General features: G+C 43.2%; 1 protein-coding gene across 1 annotated transcript in view; it reads left to right on the forward strand.

The window, feature by feature from the left end:
- Positions 1 to 21,534, forward strand: part of BAIAP3 (BAI1 associated protein 3) — a 368,143-nt gene that overhangs the window by 326,891 nt on the left and 19,718 nt on the right. The window contains exons 23-28 of the mRNA XM_040356725.1: positions 331 to 474; positions 814 to 909; positions 8,681 to 8,896; positions 10,433 to 10,501; positions 13,842 to 13,921; positions 16,737 to 16,845. Coding sequence (XP_040212659.1) covers positions 331 to 474; positions 814 to 909; positions 8,681 to 8,896; positions 10,433 to 10,501; positions 13,842 to 13,921; positions 16,737 to 16,845 — 714 coding nt within the window. The remainder of the gene's footprint in view (positions 1 to 330; positions 475 to 813; positions 910 to 8,680; positions 8,897 to 10,432; positions 10,502 to 13,841; positions 13,922 to 16,736; positions 16,846 to 21,534) is intronic.

Genomic DNA, 21,534 nt, shown 5'->3' on the forward strand with positions numbered 1-21,534 from the left:
AGCCTTACATTGAAAGGCCTGTATCAGGCGAATACCATCTCATGTCTATGGTATCTTCTGACACTTCTCCAGAATATGGTTTGCTCCACAATCTCATCAGAGATTTGTGTAGATGGCAGGAACGAAAAGCGGCAAAGAGAACCTGTCAATTTTCCTTCTGGTCCTTTTTTGTTACTGTCAGCCATTCATACTGTATATCTAGCTTCAGACCTTCTTGGATTTATGTTTATTTTATGTCAACATTGGCAGCATTGTTGTACTTTTCTTTTCCTGGTGGCTTGTGAATACTGTGCAGTTTGTTAATTCAGCACTTTTGTCTTGTTCTCACAGCTAGAAAATGTGGACTCTCTGTCCAAGCACAGCAGCTCTGCAGTTGATGTCACAACCTGCTTCTCACAAATCAAAGAGTTCTGGGCACAGCTTGCTTGGCCAAACTCCTCCGAGGCATTCGTATTTTTAACGCAGCTCTCTGATGTAAGTTATGAAACAAACGCACAATAAAACAATGGGTACCAACTAATATCTTGAAGAGTATGCAGGTTAACTGAAGTGAATGTTTACAATTCCTCATGAATTCCTAGTAAATTAGCTCAGATTTATCATGCTTGCACATCTCTTCTTTGTGTGATTGCTATACACAGCTCAACCCTTTCAATCTGTATAATCGATTATATTAAATTAAATTAATTAAATTATGCTTTAATTAAAATGCCAAATGTTAATCTGTGTTGTATGTTTTGTGTAGACTATAATAAGGATATTTTTTTTTTTCGATAATTGTTACTGATTGTATGTTGCCATTTTGCATGTTAGGATATATGCAAAGCAGCAATCTATTATTCAGAAGCTATCAAGCGGAAAGTCGATAGAAGTCACCAGTCAGCGGGGCAGGCTGCTGTCACAGAGCAGGTAAGATATGAGTTGGTGACAAATACTCTGGAATACTCCTGATCTTGCTATGCAAATTGGTATATTTGTGTCTGATAAAGAAACCCATACATATACAGTATGTATTGTCTGCAAAGTTCAGTTTAATCCCTTACATAAAATCAGTGCAACAGTGGATAACTATGGCTGATGTAATGTAACTATTATTTTTACACAAATAACTCTACTAAAACTTTACAATGTATAATGTCAAGTGTTGGCGTAGGTGTACACTTTTTGGTGTTATATGTGTCCTACTTTTGTTCCTTGAAATAATGGAGACACCATTACCCACACACACAAAAAAGCAATATATTTTTTTAACAAAGATGACAAAATCCAACCAATGAACATCTTTGCCTACTTTCCTTGCAACGGTAGGACAGCTAATGTTCAGTCCAGCACCTGACATTCTTGACATGAATATAACTGTGCCTGCCCTCTCCAATTCATCATGTTGATTGGCAGCTAAGCTTTTACTAAGTGAAGAGTTCAAGGTTTGCATTTTAAAATAAAAGCTAATCCTTTTTCTTGGTTTAGACCTATGCAGCAGCATATTAAAGATGAGAAGCAATCACACACAAATACAAGAATCCAAATCTATCAACATGTTTCTTGACATGAGGATAACATAAACATATGTTTCTATCACAGAACTGGTCCAAGTTTTTTTATAATTTAAGTATTTTATCCTCTGATAATTACAACAGAGGCATACATTTAAATGACTGGTCCCACAGGCTACTAAATATTCTGGCACCATGACAACTACTGAGAATGTGGAAAATAAGTATTGAACATGTCACCATTTTTCTAGGTAAATATATTTCTAAAGGTGCAATTTACATAAAATTTCACCACATGTCAGTGTTAACCCATGCAATCCATACAAACAAAGAAACCAAAAGAAATACGTTCAGCAATTAAGTTATGTGTAATAAAATGGAATGACACAGGGAAAAAGTATTGAACACATGAAGAAATAGAGGTGCAAAAATGTATGGAAAGCCAAGACACCAACTGAAATCTATCAGTAATTAGAAAGAAATCCTGCCCCTTGTCAGTGCAAATTAATATCAGCTGATTCAGTCTTAACTGATGGGCTATAAAAAAGTGTCTCATTACCAAGGTGTCACACAAGAAACATCTTATGATGGTTAAAAGAGCTCTCTCAAGACCTTCGCAACCTTATTGTTGCAAAACATACTGGTGGCATTGGTTACAGAAGGATTTCTAAACTTCTGAATGTTCCAGCCAGCCACGACCAGGTGCTCCTCCAGGGATGGACTGGCCATTGGGACTACAGGGAGTTTCCCGGTGGGCCGAAGGCTCAGTGGGCTGGCTTCAGTGACAGCGGCCTGGGAGTTTCTCACTTCTGCCTAATCTTGTCCCATAAGGGGGGGCACCAAACTGATTCTTTGCCCCGGGTGAAATAATGTCTAGCTTCCCCACTGGTACTGCCTATAAGAGTACCAGTACCAGCCGTTCTACTCTAATAAAGAGTGGTTAGTGAAGAGAGAGAGGGTGCTTGGTTGGCCGGGGGGAGAGTTGTCTGGCCGCTGTGGGAGAGACCTGTCATAGTGGGCCAGTCTGGATGAAGTCCAGGGCCAAATTTTTGTCCCAGTCCGGCCCTGTGCTCCTCTCAAGATTTCTGACAGAAGAGTGAAAAGAAGTGTCAAAAAGAATTGTCTAAGAGCCAATGACCACTTGTGGAGAGCTTCAGAAAGACCTGGAATTATCAGTTATAATTGTTTCAAAGAAAACAATAAGCATTGCACTCAACCATCATGGCCTGTATGCACGCTCACCATGCAAAACTCCAATGCTGAAGAAAAAGCATGTTGAAGGTCATTTAAAGTTTGCTGCACAATATTTTGACAAGCCTGTAAAATACTGGAAGAATATAGTCTGGTCAGATGAGACCAAAATTGAACACTTTGGATGCCACACACATCATGTTTGGAGGTCAAATGGCACTGCACATCATCCCAAAAACACCCCCATACCAACAGTGAAGTTTGGAGGTGGGAACATCACGGTGTGGGGCTGTTTTTCAGCATATAGTATTGGCAAACTTAATTTTATTGAAGAAAGGATAAATGGAAAAATGTACATTCTTGATAAATATCTGCTGCCATCTACCAGGATGACAATGATTCCAAACACAAAGAAGGAAACTCTCAATTGGTTTCAAGGAAAGAAAATAAAGCTGTTAGAATGGCCCAGCCAATCCCCTGACTTGAATAGAAAATCTATAGAAAGAACTAAAGATAATGCCGCATACACACAATTGGATTCTTCGATGGTCTAAAATCCGATTTTTTTCATCGGAATTTCGTTCAAGCTGTCTTGCATACACACTGTCAGACTAAATTCCGATCGTCCAAAACACGGTAACGTAAAACACTACGACGAGCCGAGAAAAATTAAGTTCTGGATCGGAGTATCTAAGTGTCCGAGAGTCACGTGACTGGCCTAAAGTTACATCAGAAAAAGGTATTTAGAGGCTTAGGGCCAAATCCACAAAAGAGATACTCCGGCGTAAGCCGTCGTATCTCTGGTTCTAACTTTGGAACTGATCCTCAGAAGCAGTTTTCCTAAGTTAGGCAGAAGATCCGACATCTGTAAGGGACTTACACTGCCGGATCTTAGGATGCAGTACCGCATCCGCCACTGGGGGCATTTCGAGTCGAAATGCCTCTGTTAGTATGCAAATTAGCACTTAGGGCGATCCTCAAAGCTTTTGTGCCTAGTTTTTTCGCCGTAAGTGTTAGTTTGCCTGGTGTAAAACTAGGGCTGCTTTTACAAAGTGTAAAGTTAGTCACACCTTGTAAAGGCCCATTCAAGCGACGGCATTTGGTATGCATTCCCGAGGGAGAACTCCACGGCAATTTGTAAATTCCAAACCGGCATGGGTTCCCCCCCAGGAGCATACCAGGCCCGTAGGTCTGTTATGGGTTGTAAGGAGACCCCCCTCCGCCGCCAAATCGACGTAGGGGGTCCCCCTACAATCCATACCAGACCCGTATCCAAAGCACGCTACCCGGCCAGCCAGGAAGGGAGTGGGGACGAGCGAGCGCCCCCCCCCCCCTCCTGAGCCGTGCCAGGCCGCATGCCCTCAACATGGGGGGGTTGGGTGCTCTGGGGCAGGGGGGCGCACTGCGGGCCCCCCCACCCCAGAGCACCCTGTCCCCATGTTGATGAGGACAGGACCTCTTCCCGACAACCCTTGCCATTGGTTGTCGGGGTCTGCGGGCGGAGGCTTATCGGAATCTGGGAGTCCCCTTTAATAAGGGGGCCCCCAGATACCGGCCCCCCACCCTAAGTGAATGGATATGGGGTACATCGTACCCCTATCCATTCACCTGTAGGCAAAAAGTAAAAGTTAATAAACACACAACACAAGGCTTTTTAAAATATTTTATTATTCTGCTCCGGAGGCCCCCCCTGTCTTCGTTATTAGCTCAATTACCAGGGGGGGCTTCTTCTTCCACTCTCCGGGGGTCTTCTCCGCTCTCCGGGGGTCTTCTCCGCTCTCCGGGGGGGGGTTTCTGCTTCCGCTCTCCGGGGGGGGGCTTCTCCGGACTCCGGGGGGCTTCTTCCATCTTCTCCCCTCTTCCGCTCTTGACTCGGCGAACCCCGGTTCTTCTGCAGCTCTCCGGTGCCTTCTTCTTCAGCGCTGGCTGCCTGCTATGTTTGTGTGTTAGCTCGATTTCTAACAGGCAGCCGGCGCGGTCTTCTGTGACGTCATCTTCTCTTCTGTTCTTCTCCCCTCTTCCGATGTTGCCTCGTCGCCTGTTGTCGCTGTAATGATGGAAGCGCGCCTTGCATCACATTTATATAGGCATCACCGTCCCATCATGCTCCGGTAGGTACCCACGTGGTGGGTGCACGTGGGTAGGCACCCACCACGTGGGTACCTGCCGGAGCATGATGGGACGGTGATGCCTATATAAATGGGATGCAAGGCGCGCTTCCATCATTACAGCGACAACAGGCGACGAGGCAACATCGGAAGAGGGGAGAAGAACAGAAGAGAAGATGACGTCACAGAAGACCGCGCCGGCTGCCTGTTAGAAATCGAGCTAACACACAAACATAGCAGGCAGCCAGCGCTGAAGAAGAAGGCACCGGAGAGCTGCAGAATAACCGGGGTTCGCCGAGTCAAGAGCGGAAGAGGGGAGAAGATGGAAGAAGCCCCCCGGAGTCCGGAGAAGCCCCCCCCCGGAGAGCGGAAGCAGAAACCCCCCCGGAGAGCGGAGAAGACCCCCGGAGAGCGGAGAAGACCCCCGGAGAGTGGAAGAAGAAGCCCCCCCTGGTAATTGAGCTAATAACGAAGACAGGGGGGGCATCCGGAGCAGAATAATAAAATATTTTAAAAAGCCTTGTGTTGTGTGTTTATTAACTTTTACTTTTTGCCTACAGGTGAATGGATAGGGGTAAGATGTACCCCATATCCATTCACTTAGGGTGGGGGGCCGGTATCTGGGGGCCCCCTTATTAAAGGGGACTCCCAGATTCCGATAAGCCTCCGCCCGCAGACCCCGACAACCAATGGCAAGGGTTGTCGGGAAGAGGTCCTGTCCTCATCAACATGGGGACAGGGTGCTCTGGGGTGGGGGGGCCCGCAGTGCGCCCCCCTGCCCCAGAGCACCCAACCCCCCCATGTTGAGGGCATGCGGCCTGACACGGCTCAGGAGGGGGGGGGCGCTCGCTCGTCCCCACTCCCTTCCTGGCTGGCCGGGTAGCGTGCTTTGGATACGGGTCTGGTATGGATTGTAGGGGGACCCCCTACGTCGATTTGGCGGCGGAGGGGGGTCTCCTTACAACCCATAACAGACCTAAGGGCCTGGTATGCTCCTGGGGGGGGAACCCATGCCGTTTTTTTCATTGAAAATTGGCATGGAGTTCTCCCTCAGGAATGCATGCCGAGCAACGCTGTCATTTTTTTTTATAATTATTTGTTTTCCCGGCGTGTCTTTTTTTCAACCGTCGCAACTTTAGTGTCCCGTCGCAATCCACAAAGCCGCCCGGCGTCAATTACGTTTGCGCGATGCACGTCGGGAAAATGACGTCACACGCATGCGCAGTACGGCCGGCGCGGGAGCGCGCCTCATTTAAATTGTAAACGCCCCCCGGAGAGGAGGAACGCCTTACGACGGCGGCACTTAACTTACACGGCTTGAAATTTTTACGTAAGTGCTTTGAGGATCAGGCACTTAGGTAAAAACTTTAAGTCAGTGTAACTTAACTGCTGAAAGTTAAGTTACGCCGCCTGGCTGAGGATTTGGCCCTTAATTTCTAATAAACACTCATACAGTGCAGGATGAAAGCTAAAATAGGGGGGCTGGCAGAAAATAAAATTGTAGGGTTACAAACCCTTTAAATTTATTTTAGTTAGTGTGTACAATACTTTTCCCCTGTGTCACTCCTATTTATTACACATAACTTAATTTCTGACCTTATTTGTTTTGGCTTCTTTATATGTAGGGATTGCATGGGTTGTTATCGACATGTGGTAAACATTTCATGTCAATAACACCTTTAGAAATATATTTACCTAGAAAAATGTTGACGTGTTCAATACTTATTTTACGCGCTGTATATACCAGCCTACCTACACCTCTTGTCATATGCGACCTTTAACCCCCCTGGCGGTATTCCCGAGTCTGACTCAGGGTTAAATTTTTCAGCTACGATCGGTAACCCGAGTCAGACTCAGGCTCGCCTCGCTGGATCCACAGGCAGTGTTTACTTACCCTGTCCCTGGATCCAGCGATGCCACCGCGCTGTGTGAGCGAGCGGGTCCTCGCTCGATTCACACAGTGCCTCTGTGTGCCACCGAAATTCGTCATAAAAAAAATAAAAGTAATGACAGCGACAATTCTGCAACTGAAATTTAAAAACAGTAAAGTTAGCCCAATTTTTTTGTAAAATATGAAATATGATGTTACACCGAGTAAATAGATACCTAACATGTCACGCTTTAAAATTGCGCACACTCATGGAATGGCGCCAAACTTCGGTACTTAAAAATCTCCATAGGCAACGATTTGAAATTTTTTACAGGTTACCAGTTTAGATTTACAGAGGAGATCTAGTGCTAGAATTGTTGCTGGCACTCTAACGCACGCGGCGATACCTCACATATGTGGTTTAAACGGCGTTTACATATGTCGGCGGGACTTGCGTGTGCGTTCGCTTCTGCGCGCAAGCTACCGGGGACAGGGGCGTTAAAAAAATTTCTTTTTATTTCTTTTTTTTTTATATATATTTATTTCTTTTTTTACACTTTTTTTTTTATTTTTTTATTTTTTTTTATCACTTTTATTCCTATTACAAGGAATGTAAACATCCCTTGTAATAGGAATGTGTGTGACAGGTACTCTTTATGGAGAGATGCGGGGTCAATAAGACCCCACATCTCTCCTCCAGGCTGGAAAGCATGAAATCGGTGAAAAAAAATTCACCGATCTCATGCTTGTGGTTGCTTAGCAGCCGCAATCGCGGCTTTGTTTACTTACGGGGACCCGGGCGTGACGTCATCACATCGCGCCCGGGTCCTCCGACGGTCATAGAGATAACTGGTGACCATCTGGTCACCAGTCATCTCTATGCTTCCTGCGAGCGCCGGACGATTCGTTCTCCGGGCCCCCGATGGCACGGGAGAGCCCGGAGAAGCACCGGATGGCGGCGGGAGGGGGGGGATGTCCCCTCCCGCCGCCTGTAAGAACGATCTAGCGGTGGAACCGCCGCTATGATCATTCTTACGTTGTGCAGAATCGCCGGCAGTTTAGAAGGATATCTGAATGATGCCTCTAGCTGCAGGCATCATTCAGATAACCACCCGGAAAGCCCAGGACGTCACATGACGTCCACTCTGAACGGCAGAAGTTCTTTGTGGACGTCATTTTACTATGGGCCGGTAGGGAAGTGGTTAACAGCTTATAATAGTGTGAGCACTTGGGTGCCCGTTTATAAAGGAGTGGCAGGGTCTAACCACATCTATATGTCTGCTTTAAAAAAAAAAAAAACTCTGCCACATTAATAAAGCACAATATTTGCTTTACAAATATGTTATCTTCTTTGCTTGGTTCTGGACTCTAAGGCTGGATTCACACTTATGCAGTGCAAATTCCAGCTCTGTTACCTCTGCAGAGAGATAAGACAGCTGTTCAGCAGATCATCTCTATTTTAGCTGTGAATTTGGAGACCTGGGAGAGGGAAGGGGGAGGGGGGAAGTGTATTGAGTAGAATGAGAGAAATCCTGATGAGAAATGAACACATCTGTGAATCAGATGCATGCCCATAGAAGATAATGGGCCTGAATTTGCACCTGAGCTGCACCACAATGCCTAGAAAACGCACAAGTCTTTTGGACAATCCGCAGTGCAAATGCTTCGCACATATGTGAACCAGCCTCATTAAAATCAATGTATTTTATAATGTTATGCAAATTGGATGCGGATAAGGCCACACTCAATTCGCATAGGTGTGAACCCGGCCTGAAGCAGGTCAGGTCTTGATCATTTTAATAAAATGGGGGAAAGGAGAAAATGTTTCAGGAGGAGGAGGAGGAAACCTGTCACTTTGACAGGTTTATGTGACTGGGCTTTCCTAAATCCTGTTTTGGCGCCATTTTGCAGAGAACACTCCAAAGAAGACCCCCAGCTCCACACCACATAAAATGAAGGCCCAGTATAGAGTAAACATCTTAATTTACTTTTTGTTGTACCTAACTTCATTTATTTAGCTCTGCATTATCCTGAACAACATTGAGCATGTACGCAAATGCATGGGTAATGTCCTGAGAGATCTGGACTGGAAATCTCTGGAGACGGCAGTGGAGCAGTCATCTGGGTCGGATGCGAAGCAGCAAGTACAGAAGGCACTGAGCACACAGCTACAAAACATTGATGTAGATATGCAGAGAGAAGCCAAGAACATGATCGCACACCTAACAGAGAAGGTATTGTAGATGTGATGATTATGATGATGATAATTATCAATATTTTCTTAAAAAAATACCTAAGTTGTTAGCAAAGATCTTCGGTTCAATACTTTTCAGCAGAATTGTCTGCATCTCTGCACAAAGTTTATATTTCCCTGCTTCTGTAGGTTTCCCGACGGTGTTTGTTTATTCAAAGGGGATGTATACCAGTTAGCATGAACTTTTTATTTTTTCTATCTTTATTATGGTCAGTACAAAGACATTTAAAAAAAGGAGTTAGGACTTGAGGTTCCTCCTTTCCACGTATTTTCCAGACTAGACTTTCCTGCACTACTAAAATTCTGTGTTTACAAAGCTCAATAGCTCAAACTCAAATTTACACACATAACTGAATGAGTCTGCTTTGTAATGCATCCCTGTCTTTGCCTGTTCAGAGAAGGCTCTGCAGAGTTTTGCCCTGAGACATTTTCACTTTAATGATTTGGAGTATTTGACCTAAAGAGGAAATGTGTTTTTGAATAAATTGGCTAGATACAAGCCAGCTAGTGGGTTATTTGTTATCTGGGAAAATACATTTGCTAAATTTGACCAATACATCACACTAGTTAGTAATGGCAGTAAGTGCAAAACTATTAACTGTTTGACAATTGCTAAGTTATTGGGTTGTTTTCAGTTTTTTTTTTACATGTGCATTGTAATCAGTGGGCCTTATGACATGTGTCTATGAATCAAAATAATAACAGCGCACATAGGTGACCAGGAACCATTAAATACAATGGCTAACCTGTATACATGCATCAAAGTGAGTTAAAACACATTGACGTATAAAAGCCCTAAATGTTTTTGTAGTGCAGCATCACTGTGGTATAGAGAGGTGCAGTATTAACATTTAATCCCACTCTATTCTATGTATATGTAATGGCAAGGAACATGAGAGAACAAAGTGAGCAAATGAATAAGCTCATTAGAGTGCTGTTACTGACTGATTGTCCAATCAGCAGACTGGGGTGTGTTTTAAGTCAGTGTTGTTAAAGTCTGCTGCCAAGGAGGAGGAGATGCAGGAAGGAGCTGAAGCTGCCCGCGATCCAGATGGGGTAAGTGCGGGCTGGTGGGGGGACGAGCAAGCGGCAGGGGGGGTTTAATGAGTGATGGACTGAGGGGGCGGCAAACAAGACTCTGAAAAGGGGAGACGGTAAGGGAAAATGTCAGGGGAAAAGAGGAACTTTTAGGACAGGAAGAAAGTCAGCGATAAAAACCTTGACCGACGTTCTAAGTCTTCCCTACATTACCAAAGCTGAAAAAAGGTTTTGACTGGAGCTGTATTCCTATACTAATCCAGTATACCTTTTCCACAAATCTATTGATATGTAGACAGGACAAGGGCCATTAGCTCCCTATTTTGAATGCTAAAATTCAGGACAGTTGAGGGGACGTAATAACTGGAAATATAACAAAATTAATCCTTTTCTTTCTCAATGACATAAAGAACTTTCTTTGTGTAAATGTGTATAATAATTACATTTTGTATATAAAAGGTCTGTGTTATCTTTACAGATGATTGGGGATATCAAGAAATACATACAACACATTAGTCTGTCTCCTGACTCGATTCAGAATGATGAGGTGTGTATATAATCTACTGAACACTACTTCTACATTACATAGTTTTGTAAATTTACTTTACAGAATGTAAAAATACATATATGTACACAGGGGTCAAGTCCTGGGGAAAAAAGTGTGGGAACTCCCACCCAAGATCCACTCCCCCACCAAAAAAAATAAATGATACGCTCATATGCATAATTACAAAACCGCATGTTTTTTTTAAGCAAGTTCTTTCTAAATCCCGCGATAACTCGCGGCAGACCTCCGAAATGTCTCCTGGGAACAATGATAAAAGCTCCCAGGAGACATTGCGGCATCGAGGAAGTGACGGAATACCCGCACACTACCGGATGAATCCATATACAGGAAGCGGCCAGTAACATAAAGGATTACTAAGGTTCGCCTGCCCCTGACAGTGACTCGAGCTGGGCATCGCCGCTTAGTGAAGGATTGGCTCAGGCGGCTCGGCTGCTCCAGTCCTGCGAAGGGAACTGCGTTCCTGCTGTGAAAAAAGTGCAGGAACTCCGTTCCCATGCGTTCCCGCAGGACTTGAGCCCTGTATGTACAGTTCAAATCAAGTTAATACCTCTGTGCCTGAGGAACTCAAGCTAGTGATCACTTTTACTGTCATCAAGAGCTGGCCATAGAAGTCTTTGTTTTTTTTTGATCAGCCATAGGGCTCATTGGAAAAAAAACGGATTCCCCCATCCACAGAAGCAAGGTGGATGAAGGAATTCTCTCTGCTGTGCTATTGTATTCTGAAAGCAATGACTATTTTGCTGTCAGAGTACACTGATCAGTGTTGCAGCCGCTGATCGAATTAAAGTGGAGTTCCACCCAGGAAAAAAATGTAGCCCAAAAATCCCAAAAAATAAATAAAAAAAAAAAAAACGGGGAAAAAAAAAATTATACTCACCCAAAATACCTGTTGCTATGTGGAAGTCCGTAATCTGCCTCTTCTGTAGCTCTTCTTCTTCATCTTCTTCTAGTGAATCAGGCGTGTTGCTTTCTGGGAACTGTGTGTGTTCCCAGAGAGCAGCCACCCATTCACAAGTCGGCACGAGACTCGCGCATGCGCAGTAGGAAACGGGCAGTAAGGCTTCACTGCCTGTTTCCCTTAGTGTGAATGGCGGCGTGGGACCTGCACCGATCGAGGGGGCCATCGGGCGAGTAGGACAGGTAAGTGTCCTTATTAAAAGTCAGCAGCTACACTGTTAGTAGCTGCTGACTTTAAAAAAGAAAATTTGCGTGTGGAATCGGCTTTAAAATTTTCCAACATTCCTGCTCAGCAAAAATCGATTGTTAGATAGACTTCTGTTGCGTGGGAACAGCCATAGATTGGTCAAAAGATGGCTGGTATCCATCTATGGTTCAGCATAAATGCTGAAATGCTACTTTGTCATAAAATATTTCCCCATCTTTAAACCCTAACTGAACTTTTTGCTAAAGCACTATGCATATATATATATATATATATATATATATATATATATATATATATATTACTTTTCTTACCTTTTTAAGCAGATATAAACTCTAACTGAATTATATTTTTGCTAAAGCAGTATGCATATATTTTTTTTATATATATATAATTGGTTTTCTAATGTCAGTATCAGCAATGCTTTTTATCAGCCGTCTCCCTTTAGCCACTATCGGAAACCCACGTGACAGAATGACAATACAGAATATCTGGAAGACATTTTGGAATTTTTAGTGATTGGGTTTACATATAATTCAACTATGTAATTAGACACACAGTTCTGCATGGTCCCTTAGCTTATGCAACTTGTTTGTTATGGATTGCTATACTGTATATACTGCCATTACTTGTTAATCAGCTTACTATACAATGGGGTCATCCATGTTAATAACTAAAAAAAATGATTGTAGAGAATGTGGTTAAATCATTTTACATATGTGATTGGTGGTTATGTGTATTAATTGGAAAACATTTATATCAATTTTACTCACGCATAAGTAACAAGAAAATACATTACAGGGTTGATTTACTAAAACTGGAGAGTGCAAAATCTGGTGCAGCCCTGCATAGAAACCAATCGGCTTCCATGCTTGGTTGTCAATGCTTATATCAGGTGTGCCCAACCAGTGGCCCGGGTGCCACACGTGGCCCGTGGAGCCCTCTGATGTGGCCCACAACCTCCTGCTCTGGGATGGAATTAAATAGAATAGAATATTGTTTATTAAAGGTAAGTTTTTATTACTAAAATCACAGTGTATATATGGGCATATCTGTTCTGCAGTGGTTACTGGGCTGCAATAAAACGGATCCACAGGTACAGAGAAGTGCACCTGTGGGTTACCTGCACTGAGCCATAGATTTCTATTACCTGCGAGTTTGGTGTGCTGAGAGTAGAGTGGGCTCTATAGAGCCGAGTGGGCTGCTATCCACCCACTTCACTCATTGTGGCCCGCGCCCGGTTACCAAGTCGCTTAAGTGGCCCTTGCTCTTCAAAAGGTTGGGCACCCCTGGCTTATATGAACAACCTGAACCTAAAGCTGGTTGGCTATCATGCACATCTGTATCATATTTTGCACTTTCCAGTTTTAGTAAGTCAGCTTCTATCTTTATATTTATTTCATAACTCCTCAGAACTGGTCAGACAACACACACTTATTTCTTCTAGCAATAAAACCTTGACAAATGTTATATAACTTCTCTGCACTGCAACCAAAGCCAAGAACAAAGTTTTAGTTGGAGTTCCATTGTCTATTTGTTAAGAAAAAAATCAAATCAAATTGGTCTCCAGCTTTCTTGTCTTTTGTACCTCCAGGAGCTCAGAGCCTCCACATAAGTCATAAGCACAGCTGGCACCTTGCTGCCCAATATCATAAAGACTTGACTCAGAATTCCCTACTGGTTTCACCTTTCTTATATGAAACTGACAATTTGCTTTGATATTTTTTAACAGTTTAAACGCACTATGTTGGTGCTCTTCTTTTCTCTTTTTTCTTTATTCTAAGCTGAAGTAGAAAAGGGACAGCTGGAATCTGAAATCAGATGTACAAACAATTCTGTTTTCTCCAGTTTTTATAAACCATGGCCAGTTGTTATGGCAGGTTATTAAGGTCTGATGGTTTAGAAACAGCAGCACAAAGTAGAGCATAAGCAATGCACTGTCACTGGTCTGAAACCAGACTTTGCTTTGTTGAGTATTGTGGTGTATTTTTAGCATGCTGTCAGTGTGATTGCAGTCGTGTTTACAGAGAACTCGCAAATACGTGGATAATTATACCGATAATCATAATTAATATGGACTTTACAGCTCAGCCATTCAAACATCCGTAATTTATCTGTCATTTTAATCACTAACATATGGTGTGTAATCTGTTTTAGGCTGTGTCTCCTCTCATGAAATATCTAGATGACAAATTAATTATTTTGAGTGAAACTTTGGTGAAAGAAAACCTGTACAGGTAAGATAAGAGCGTGCTATACAAAAGTAAAGCTTAAAGTCACTGGGCTCATTCAATCTCATCCACAAACCCTCATAACCTCTGACCATCTGGCTCTACAACTAATACCGCCATGCCCAAATAATCACACTGCGCCATCATTCATTTCCTATACAGCCACCACCCACATAATCTTCTGTTACTCCTCTCATGCCCAACACCACATCCTATAATACATTCATACCCCCCCCCCCCCACATGCAACCATCCATAACTTCTTAAAGGAGAAGTACAGCCAAAGCTTGTTTGGTTGTACTTCTGTGGATCACAGGAGTGCAGTTCGTTCTGCACTCCTGTGACCCATTTTCAGCAGACAATAGGCTGAAGCTGCATCCAAATAGGCATGTATGATTTTAAAACGTTAAACTTTCCTTACGAACAAACTCCACCCCTATTGCCCCTCCTAATTTTACGCAGGCATCCAAAATTTCCCCTGTTGTCTCTAGCATCCCACTAGAACTTAATAATAGGAATAATTTAGGAGCATGCTTTTCTTGTACCAGTAATTGGAGAGTTGTAGTCCCCAACCTTTTTTGTCACCAGGTACCTGTTTCATTGAAGACAATTTTTCCATGAACCGGGGGAGGGAGAAGACGGGTAATGGTTGGAATGGTTTTGGGATGATTCAGTTGAAGTACACCAGCTCACTTGCCGAAATAAAGCCCACCACCAGATTCAGTTTGTTTCTTGCCTCTCACTGATGAGGTCTCTGTGCAGTCAGTGCGCTTCTCTGCTAATGATCTGTATTTGCAGCCTCTTCCCAGCACTGCCATCACTGCTTCAGCTCCGCCTCCGCCTCAGATCATGAGGCATTCGATTTTCATTAGGAGTGTACAACCTAGTTCCTGCACATGTGCACTATGGCTTCACGCTCCTATGGGATTCTATTGCTGCCGCTGATCTGCAAGGAGGCGGAGCTCAGACAGTATTGCAAGCAGCTGTAAGTAAAGATCGAGCCTTGTTCGCTTGCCCACTTCTCACCTCCTGCTGTGTGACCCGATTGCTAACAGGCAAAAAAATGGTACCCGTCCATGGCCCAGGGTTTGGGTACCTCTGGCATAAAGACGCATGTGCCATCTGGAGCAAAGACCTGGTGTTATGACTATGACTTTCCTAGTTCTTACATAAGACCTGGCAACCACTCTGGAGCCATAAAACATTTTTATCGTAATACATCCCAAAAAAAAACTGTGATGTCTATGTTTGCCTGAGTAGCTATATATACTGTATGTGTGTGTGTGTGTGTGTATATATATATATATATATATATATATATATATATTGTAGCAGGGTGTCCCTGTGCCACCCGGTAGAATTGTGGTTTACGCCAGATTTTGGGAGAAGTAGGAGCACTAATGGATCATATGTGCCAGACTAAGGCCCCTTTCAGACTGGGGCGGGAGCTGCGGTGGCGGTATAACGCCGCTAAAAATAGCGGCGCTATACCGCCGGAATTGCCGCGGGTATCAGCCGCTAGCGGTGCGGTATTAACCCCCGCTAGCGGCCGATAAAGAGTTAATATCGCCCGCAATGCGCCTCTATAGAGGCGCATTGCGGGCGGTATTGCCGCGGTTCCCATTGTTTTCAATGGGAAGGAGCGGTGAAGGAGCGATATACACGCCGCTCCTCTCACCGCTCCAAAGATGCTGCTGACAGGAGATTTTTTTGTCTCCCGCCAGCGCATCGCCTCAGTGTGAAAGCCCTCGGGCTTTCACATTGAGTCTGCAGTGCAGGAGTTTTTCAGGCGGGATAGCAGCGCTATTTTTAGCGCTTTACCGCCTGAAAAACTCCTCAATGTGAAAGGGGCCTTAGAGCTCAGGACCCCACCTTCCTGAGGGAGGTCAGTGTGCCTTAGGCGAGCCGTGTGAGGAAGTCCATGTGGGACGGGAGCAGCTAGGGAGCTGCAAGGAAAGATGCAGAGCTAAAAGTACAGCATTTGCGCATACACCTGGGATGTGTTTGATGGTCAGGAAGACCAAAAGCTGTTTGATGTTCAGGAAGACTCTACAGAGGTACTCGGAGCAGTAAAGCTGCCACAAGAGACCCAGGAGGCTGAATGTTATGTCTTTGACTGATGGTGAGAACTCCCTATGTGGAAAGAGCTGTCTGTATAAACTTTGACTTTTAAATAAAATGCCTGACTGCAGAGATGGTGCGGTCAAAGCGCAAAAAGAAAGCAAGATTTGCTGAGATGAGAGAGCTCTGTGGCTGGAGGGGGTTGTTACTTAAAGAACAACCCCCAGACTGGTGCAAGATGCATTTGGCTGCCCTAGAGCAAGGGAAAAAGGAAAGCAAGCCATTACTCAATGCCTGTTTAGCCTTAGGACCTCATTTAGTCTTTGAATCCCTTATTGTTCAACTTTGAAAGCCACCTCTCAGTAATCTCCAGTGTCTCTATAATTGAGCCTGTATGGATGAAACGCAGAAGAGCAGGGCTGTTCTAAAGGGGGGACTTTGACAACATGTTTGTTTGACCTCAGCTCCGTGAGCGAGGACACACTTGTGGCCAAGCACCCAATATGCCTGTTACGGTGAAGAGGATATAGGCTCTTAGAATGGAGTTATACTTAAGGCATTCTACTAAGTTACTGGTATTACTAGTAATTATGTTATTTCCTGGACGTTTGCAAATTGCTGACTAGGCAGGGTGGTTCACTAAATTTGCGTTAAATATTATTTTGGTTAAAACAGATCTTTTAACTCTAAAAGGTCATTGTTTGCCAGTAGTTGAGTAGTATTGGAAATTAAGAGTATGTTTATCCTCTCTTCTTTACAGGGTGCTTGAATCTCTCTGGTGGCTCCTGTTGAAATTTATCATTGATGCTGTGGATTCAAACAGAGGAGTTTCAGTGGAGTTCTATGGACGATTTTATTACACACTTGAGGTAAACCATTAAGTAAAATGTACTACTGAGTAATGAACTGAAATAAATATTGTGTTTGATGTTTGGATGTCTAAAGGAAGACCAGTTATTGTTGCTAACAACGGTTGAGCGGATTTTCTTTTTCATTCTGGCACTAATAACTATGGTACAATACTGTTAAATGCTCTAGTGAAAGTGAAAATTTTAACTCCCAATAAATACTATCAGGATATTTTAGAAAATTTGTCAATCAGTTATGATATTTTCATCATCATATTTTCTCAAATTTTGAGTAGTAATGTCATTGCATTTTTAGAGTATATTTTAAATCTGAAAAAATAGTAAAATGATGAGCGCAGTCTCAATCACACCAAAACATATTCAAATACCTCATGTGAATAGATACTGCTATAGTAAGCAGTCTAGGTGCCTATTAATAAGTGTGCAATGATGAAGTGCAGTACACAGGTAAGTGAAAATCTAAGCAACACCAAAAGCAGCAATATCAAACGTAATGCAAGTGAACAATAACCATCAGGATTACAGAAATGGCCTGTAAAAAATGGCTACATTGATATTTGTAAGAATTTAACTTACTTATTAAACCCCTTATTTTTACGATTTCACGATTACATAAATTTTTAGACCCAACTATGACTTTTAGAGGTTACCTCTAATAATAGATTACACCATAGGATAATACTAAAATATTCAAATAATTTACATAATTTAAACTCAAGATGTACATTTTTAAATATTGTATCATTTATAAAAACATGTTCACCTACAAAAAAGAATCACCCTTGATAAACTAGTGTAATTGTTTGAAGTTGTTATGGAATTGCCTGAACTGTGGACTTTTTCAGCTATTCATTAGTCAGTCAACTGATGGGCAAATAAGGACACACATGTAAGTCAACCCAGAAGAACAGCAAAATGTAAAGTGTGAAGGATTATTAGACTTGCATTAACAATAGGACATGTACATCAGGCCAAGATAAATCTATCATCATAACCTTTGGTTTAAAGCAGGACTTTGATCTTTGAGAAAGAACAGCTGACTTGGTGAACATTAAGGATGATGTGAACAGTTGAATGGTAGAAAGCTGATTGGCGAAAAAACCAGGAAAATTTAGGACAAGTACAACAGTATATAGTCACAACCCAAATTAACGTGCACTAAGTAATAGTTATGTCTGTGTGAAATGCTGTGTCAAATAACCACAACATGAAGTAATTACCTCTACAGGTAGCGCAAAATATTCATAAAAAATTCAATTAAATCTACATCACATTATAATAGATAGTCCATGGTGCTTCACTTGTTCAAGTTTCAATGTCCCTAATCAGATTTTTTTACTTTATTGATCATCGACATTGAAACTTGCACTGGGGAAGCACTGTGGACTATCTATTATAATGTGATGGAGATTTAATTTAATTTGTTATTTTTTATGAATGTTTTGCTCTACCTGTAGGGAGAACTCTAACATTGTGGTTATTAGAACAGTATGGCCCGGATTCACAAAGCACTTACGCCGACGTATCTCGAGATACGCCACGTAAGTCTATCTATGCGCCGTCGTATCTGTGCGCCATGCCCACAATCTGAGATGAGCCTAAAAATAGGCTTCCTACGACCGACGTAACTTGTCTACGCCGTCGTATCGTGGGCACATATTTACGCTGGGCGCATTTTCCCGCTCCCATTGATTTTCTATGCACATATGCAAATAAGGGAGATACGCCGATTCACAAACGTACTTGCGCCCGGAACATAATATACGCGGTTTGCGTAAGTCGTACGTCCGGCGTAAAGTTATTCCCCAAGTCATGCAAAGGTATGGACCAGGGAACACAGCCGTCGTATTTTACATCGTTTACGTAGTACGTGAATAGGGCTAGGTGTAGGTTACGTTCACGTCGTAGGCAGTGATTCGACGTATCTTAGGCAGTTGTTTCGACGTGATTCTGCACATGCGCACTAGGATGCGTCCACGGGACGGCGCATGCACCGTACGTTATTCGTAACTTAATGACGCTCAGTCCTTCATTCACATGGGGTCACGCCTCATTAGCATGGCTCACGCCCACTTCCACCTACGCTGGCTTACGCTTAGGAAACCCAGCGTATATTTAACAGCGACTGGGGGCGAGTGCTTTGTGAATACTGTGCTTGCATCTGTGCGCTGCGCCGGCGTAGCGTATATTAGATACGCTACGCCCACATAAATATGCGCCAATGTATGTGAATCCGGGCCTTTATGTATAGCACATAACACCATGGAAGCAGTTATAACATGTCATTTCAAAACACTTGACGGTGTATTCACATTCAGAGAAGCTTTCAATGTTGGGTGATAGTTTGGTGTCATTAGTGTGAGACATAATCTTGATTGTAGTTCAAGGCACCATGATGGCCAAAAAGTAAATGTATAGAGTTCTAAACTAATGAATGTTCCTGGAAACTGCATTTCTCTGCAGGACAACTTCTCATAGTGTAAACTCTCTAGACAAGCATTGGACACATAGGAAATAATGTACTGGCTTTCCAGGTGAACTGATTTGTGCCTATGTTAACATGCAATGATTGCCAACAAATCACTAGGGCCAAAATACAGGGAGTGAAATTCCAACAAATTACTCTTATGCCACGTACACACGATCGGTTCATCCGATGAAAACGGACGAATGGATTTTTTCATCAGATATCGGATGAAGCTGACTTTCATCAGTCTTGCCTACACACACCATCAGTTAAAAATTTGATCGTGTCAGAACGCGGTGACGTAAAACACTACGACGTGCTAAGAAAAATTAAGTTCAATGCTTCCGAGCATGCGTCGACTTGATTCTGAGCATGCATGGATTTTTAACCGATGGACTTGCCCACAGACAATTGTTTTTTTCTATCGTTTTTTTAACCATCAGATTAGACCAATTTTAAAACAGGTTCTACATTTTTTCACCGATGGGAAAAAAAACGATGGGGCCCACACACGATCGGTTCGTCCGATGAAAACGGTCCATCAGACCGTTTTCATCGGATGAACCGATCGTGTGTACAGGTCATTAGTTTTGGATAAAAATAGGAAGCTATAGCCCCTGCCATGCCTTTATTACTGTCTGCTACCACTTGGGAGGAGAATTCCCTCATTTGCTGTTAGATTACTGGGACATACACACAGCAATGAAAGAACCTTCCTTATAAGAGCACCGTCAATGTAGCTGTGATGAGAAAAAAATAACTGAATGAATAACAAAGCTATATCTTGTATAGATCTAATTAGACCTTTCATTATCAGAGGTTTATCCAATCAATTACTTCCACCCAGGAAGCTGGCCTCTCTCAGTTATTGTGTATAATGGCCCCTCACCTGCTGTGATGCTGTAGAAACAGGATTAAGCAATGTAATGCTAGTGTTGTGTTGCTGCAACCCAGCTGGTCATCATATCCTTAAATGCTGCCGTTTCTCCAGGCATACTCCAGATAGATAATAAATCCTAATTAAAGTGACAAGAAGAATTCTTAGATACGTGAGCTGTCATGGCCACTGCCGCTGAGAAATCAGTTTAATAATGACATCTGCTTAACCATTACACATAACTCCTAATTTATGTATTGCATTTGAAATCTACTAGTATGGCTGGGTATATAACTGATTTGAGGGTCTCTTATGATAAATGGTTAGAATTCAGAGATCTTCCAGCATGCATTAAACACCCACACCTCATCATTTATCCTTTTATTTTTCCTGTTAAAATTTACACTGATCAGCCATACCATCACAATCACTAACAGGTAAAGTGAATAACCATAATTATCTCATTACAGTGGGAGCTGAAAGTGGGTGGGATATATTAGGCAACAAGTGAACATATTGTCCTGAAGTTAAAGTGTTAAAAACAGAAAAAAAGGGCAAGCATAACGATTTGAGCAACTTTAACAAGGGCCAAATTGTAATGGCTAGATAACTGGGTAAGAGCAACTCTAAGGCCTTGTACTCACGGCAGGACTTGTCTGCAGACCGTTTCCATCGGACATGTCTGGCCGGGGACTGCCCGGGGACTTCTGTTCGATGGCTATACACACCATCGAACAGAGGTCCGCGTGTAAACAATACGCGGGGCGTGTCCGCGGTGTCGCCGCGTCGATGACGCGGTGTCGCCGCGACAATGACGCAGCGACGTGGGCGGCCCGCCTTTAAAATGCTTCCACACATGCGTCGAAGTCATTCGACGCATGCGAGGGATGGCGGGCGGCAGGACATGTACGGTAGGTCTGTACAGACTACCGTACATGTTTCGGGCGGACTTGTTTTAAAGCAAGTCCAGGAAACAGTTGTCCGCTGGAAACCTGTCCGATCCGCCCGAAAATGGTCCGCTCGGGCCAACACACGGCCAAACATGTCTGCTGAAAATGGTCTGCGGACCAGTTTCAGCAGACATGTTTGGTCGTGAGTACGGGGCCTGAATCTACAGCTCTTGTGGGATATTCTCAGTCTGCAGTGGTCAGGACCCACCAAAAGTAGTCCAAGGAAATAAATATTAATGTATGGGAGGAGCACAAGCTGGCCTGTGTAGTCTGATCCAATAGAAGAGCTACCGTAGCTCAAATTGCTGAAAAAGTTCAAGCTGGTTCTGACAGAAAGGTGTCGGAGCACAAAGTGCTGGGTGCCAATGCTGACCCATATACACAGCCAAAAGCAC

This window comes from Rana temporaria, chromosome 6 (assembly GCF_905171775.1).
Source record: "Rana temporaria chromosome 6, aRanTem1.1, whole genome shotgun sequence".
Classification (NCBI taxonomy): Eukaryota; Metazoa; Chordata; class Amphibia; order Anura; family Ranidae; genus Rana; species Rana temporaria.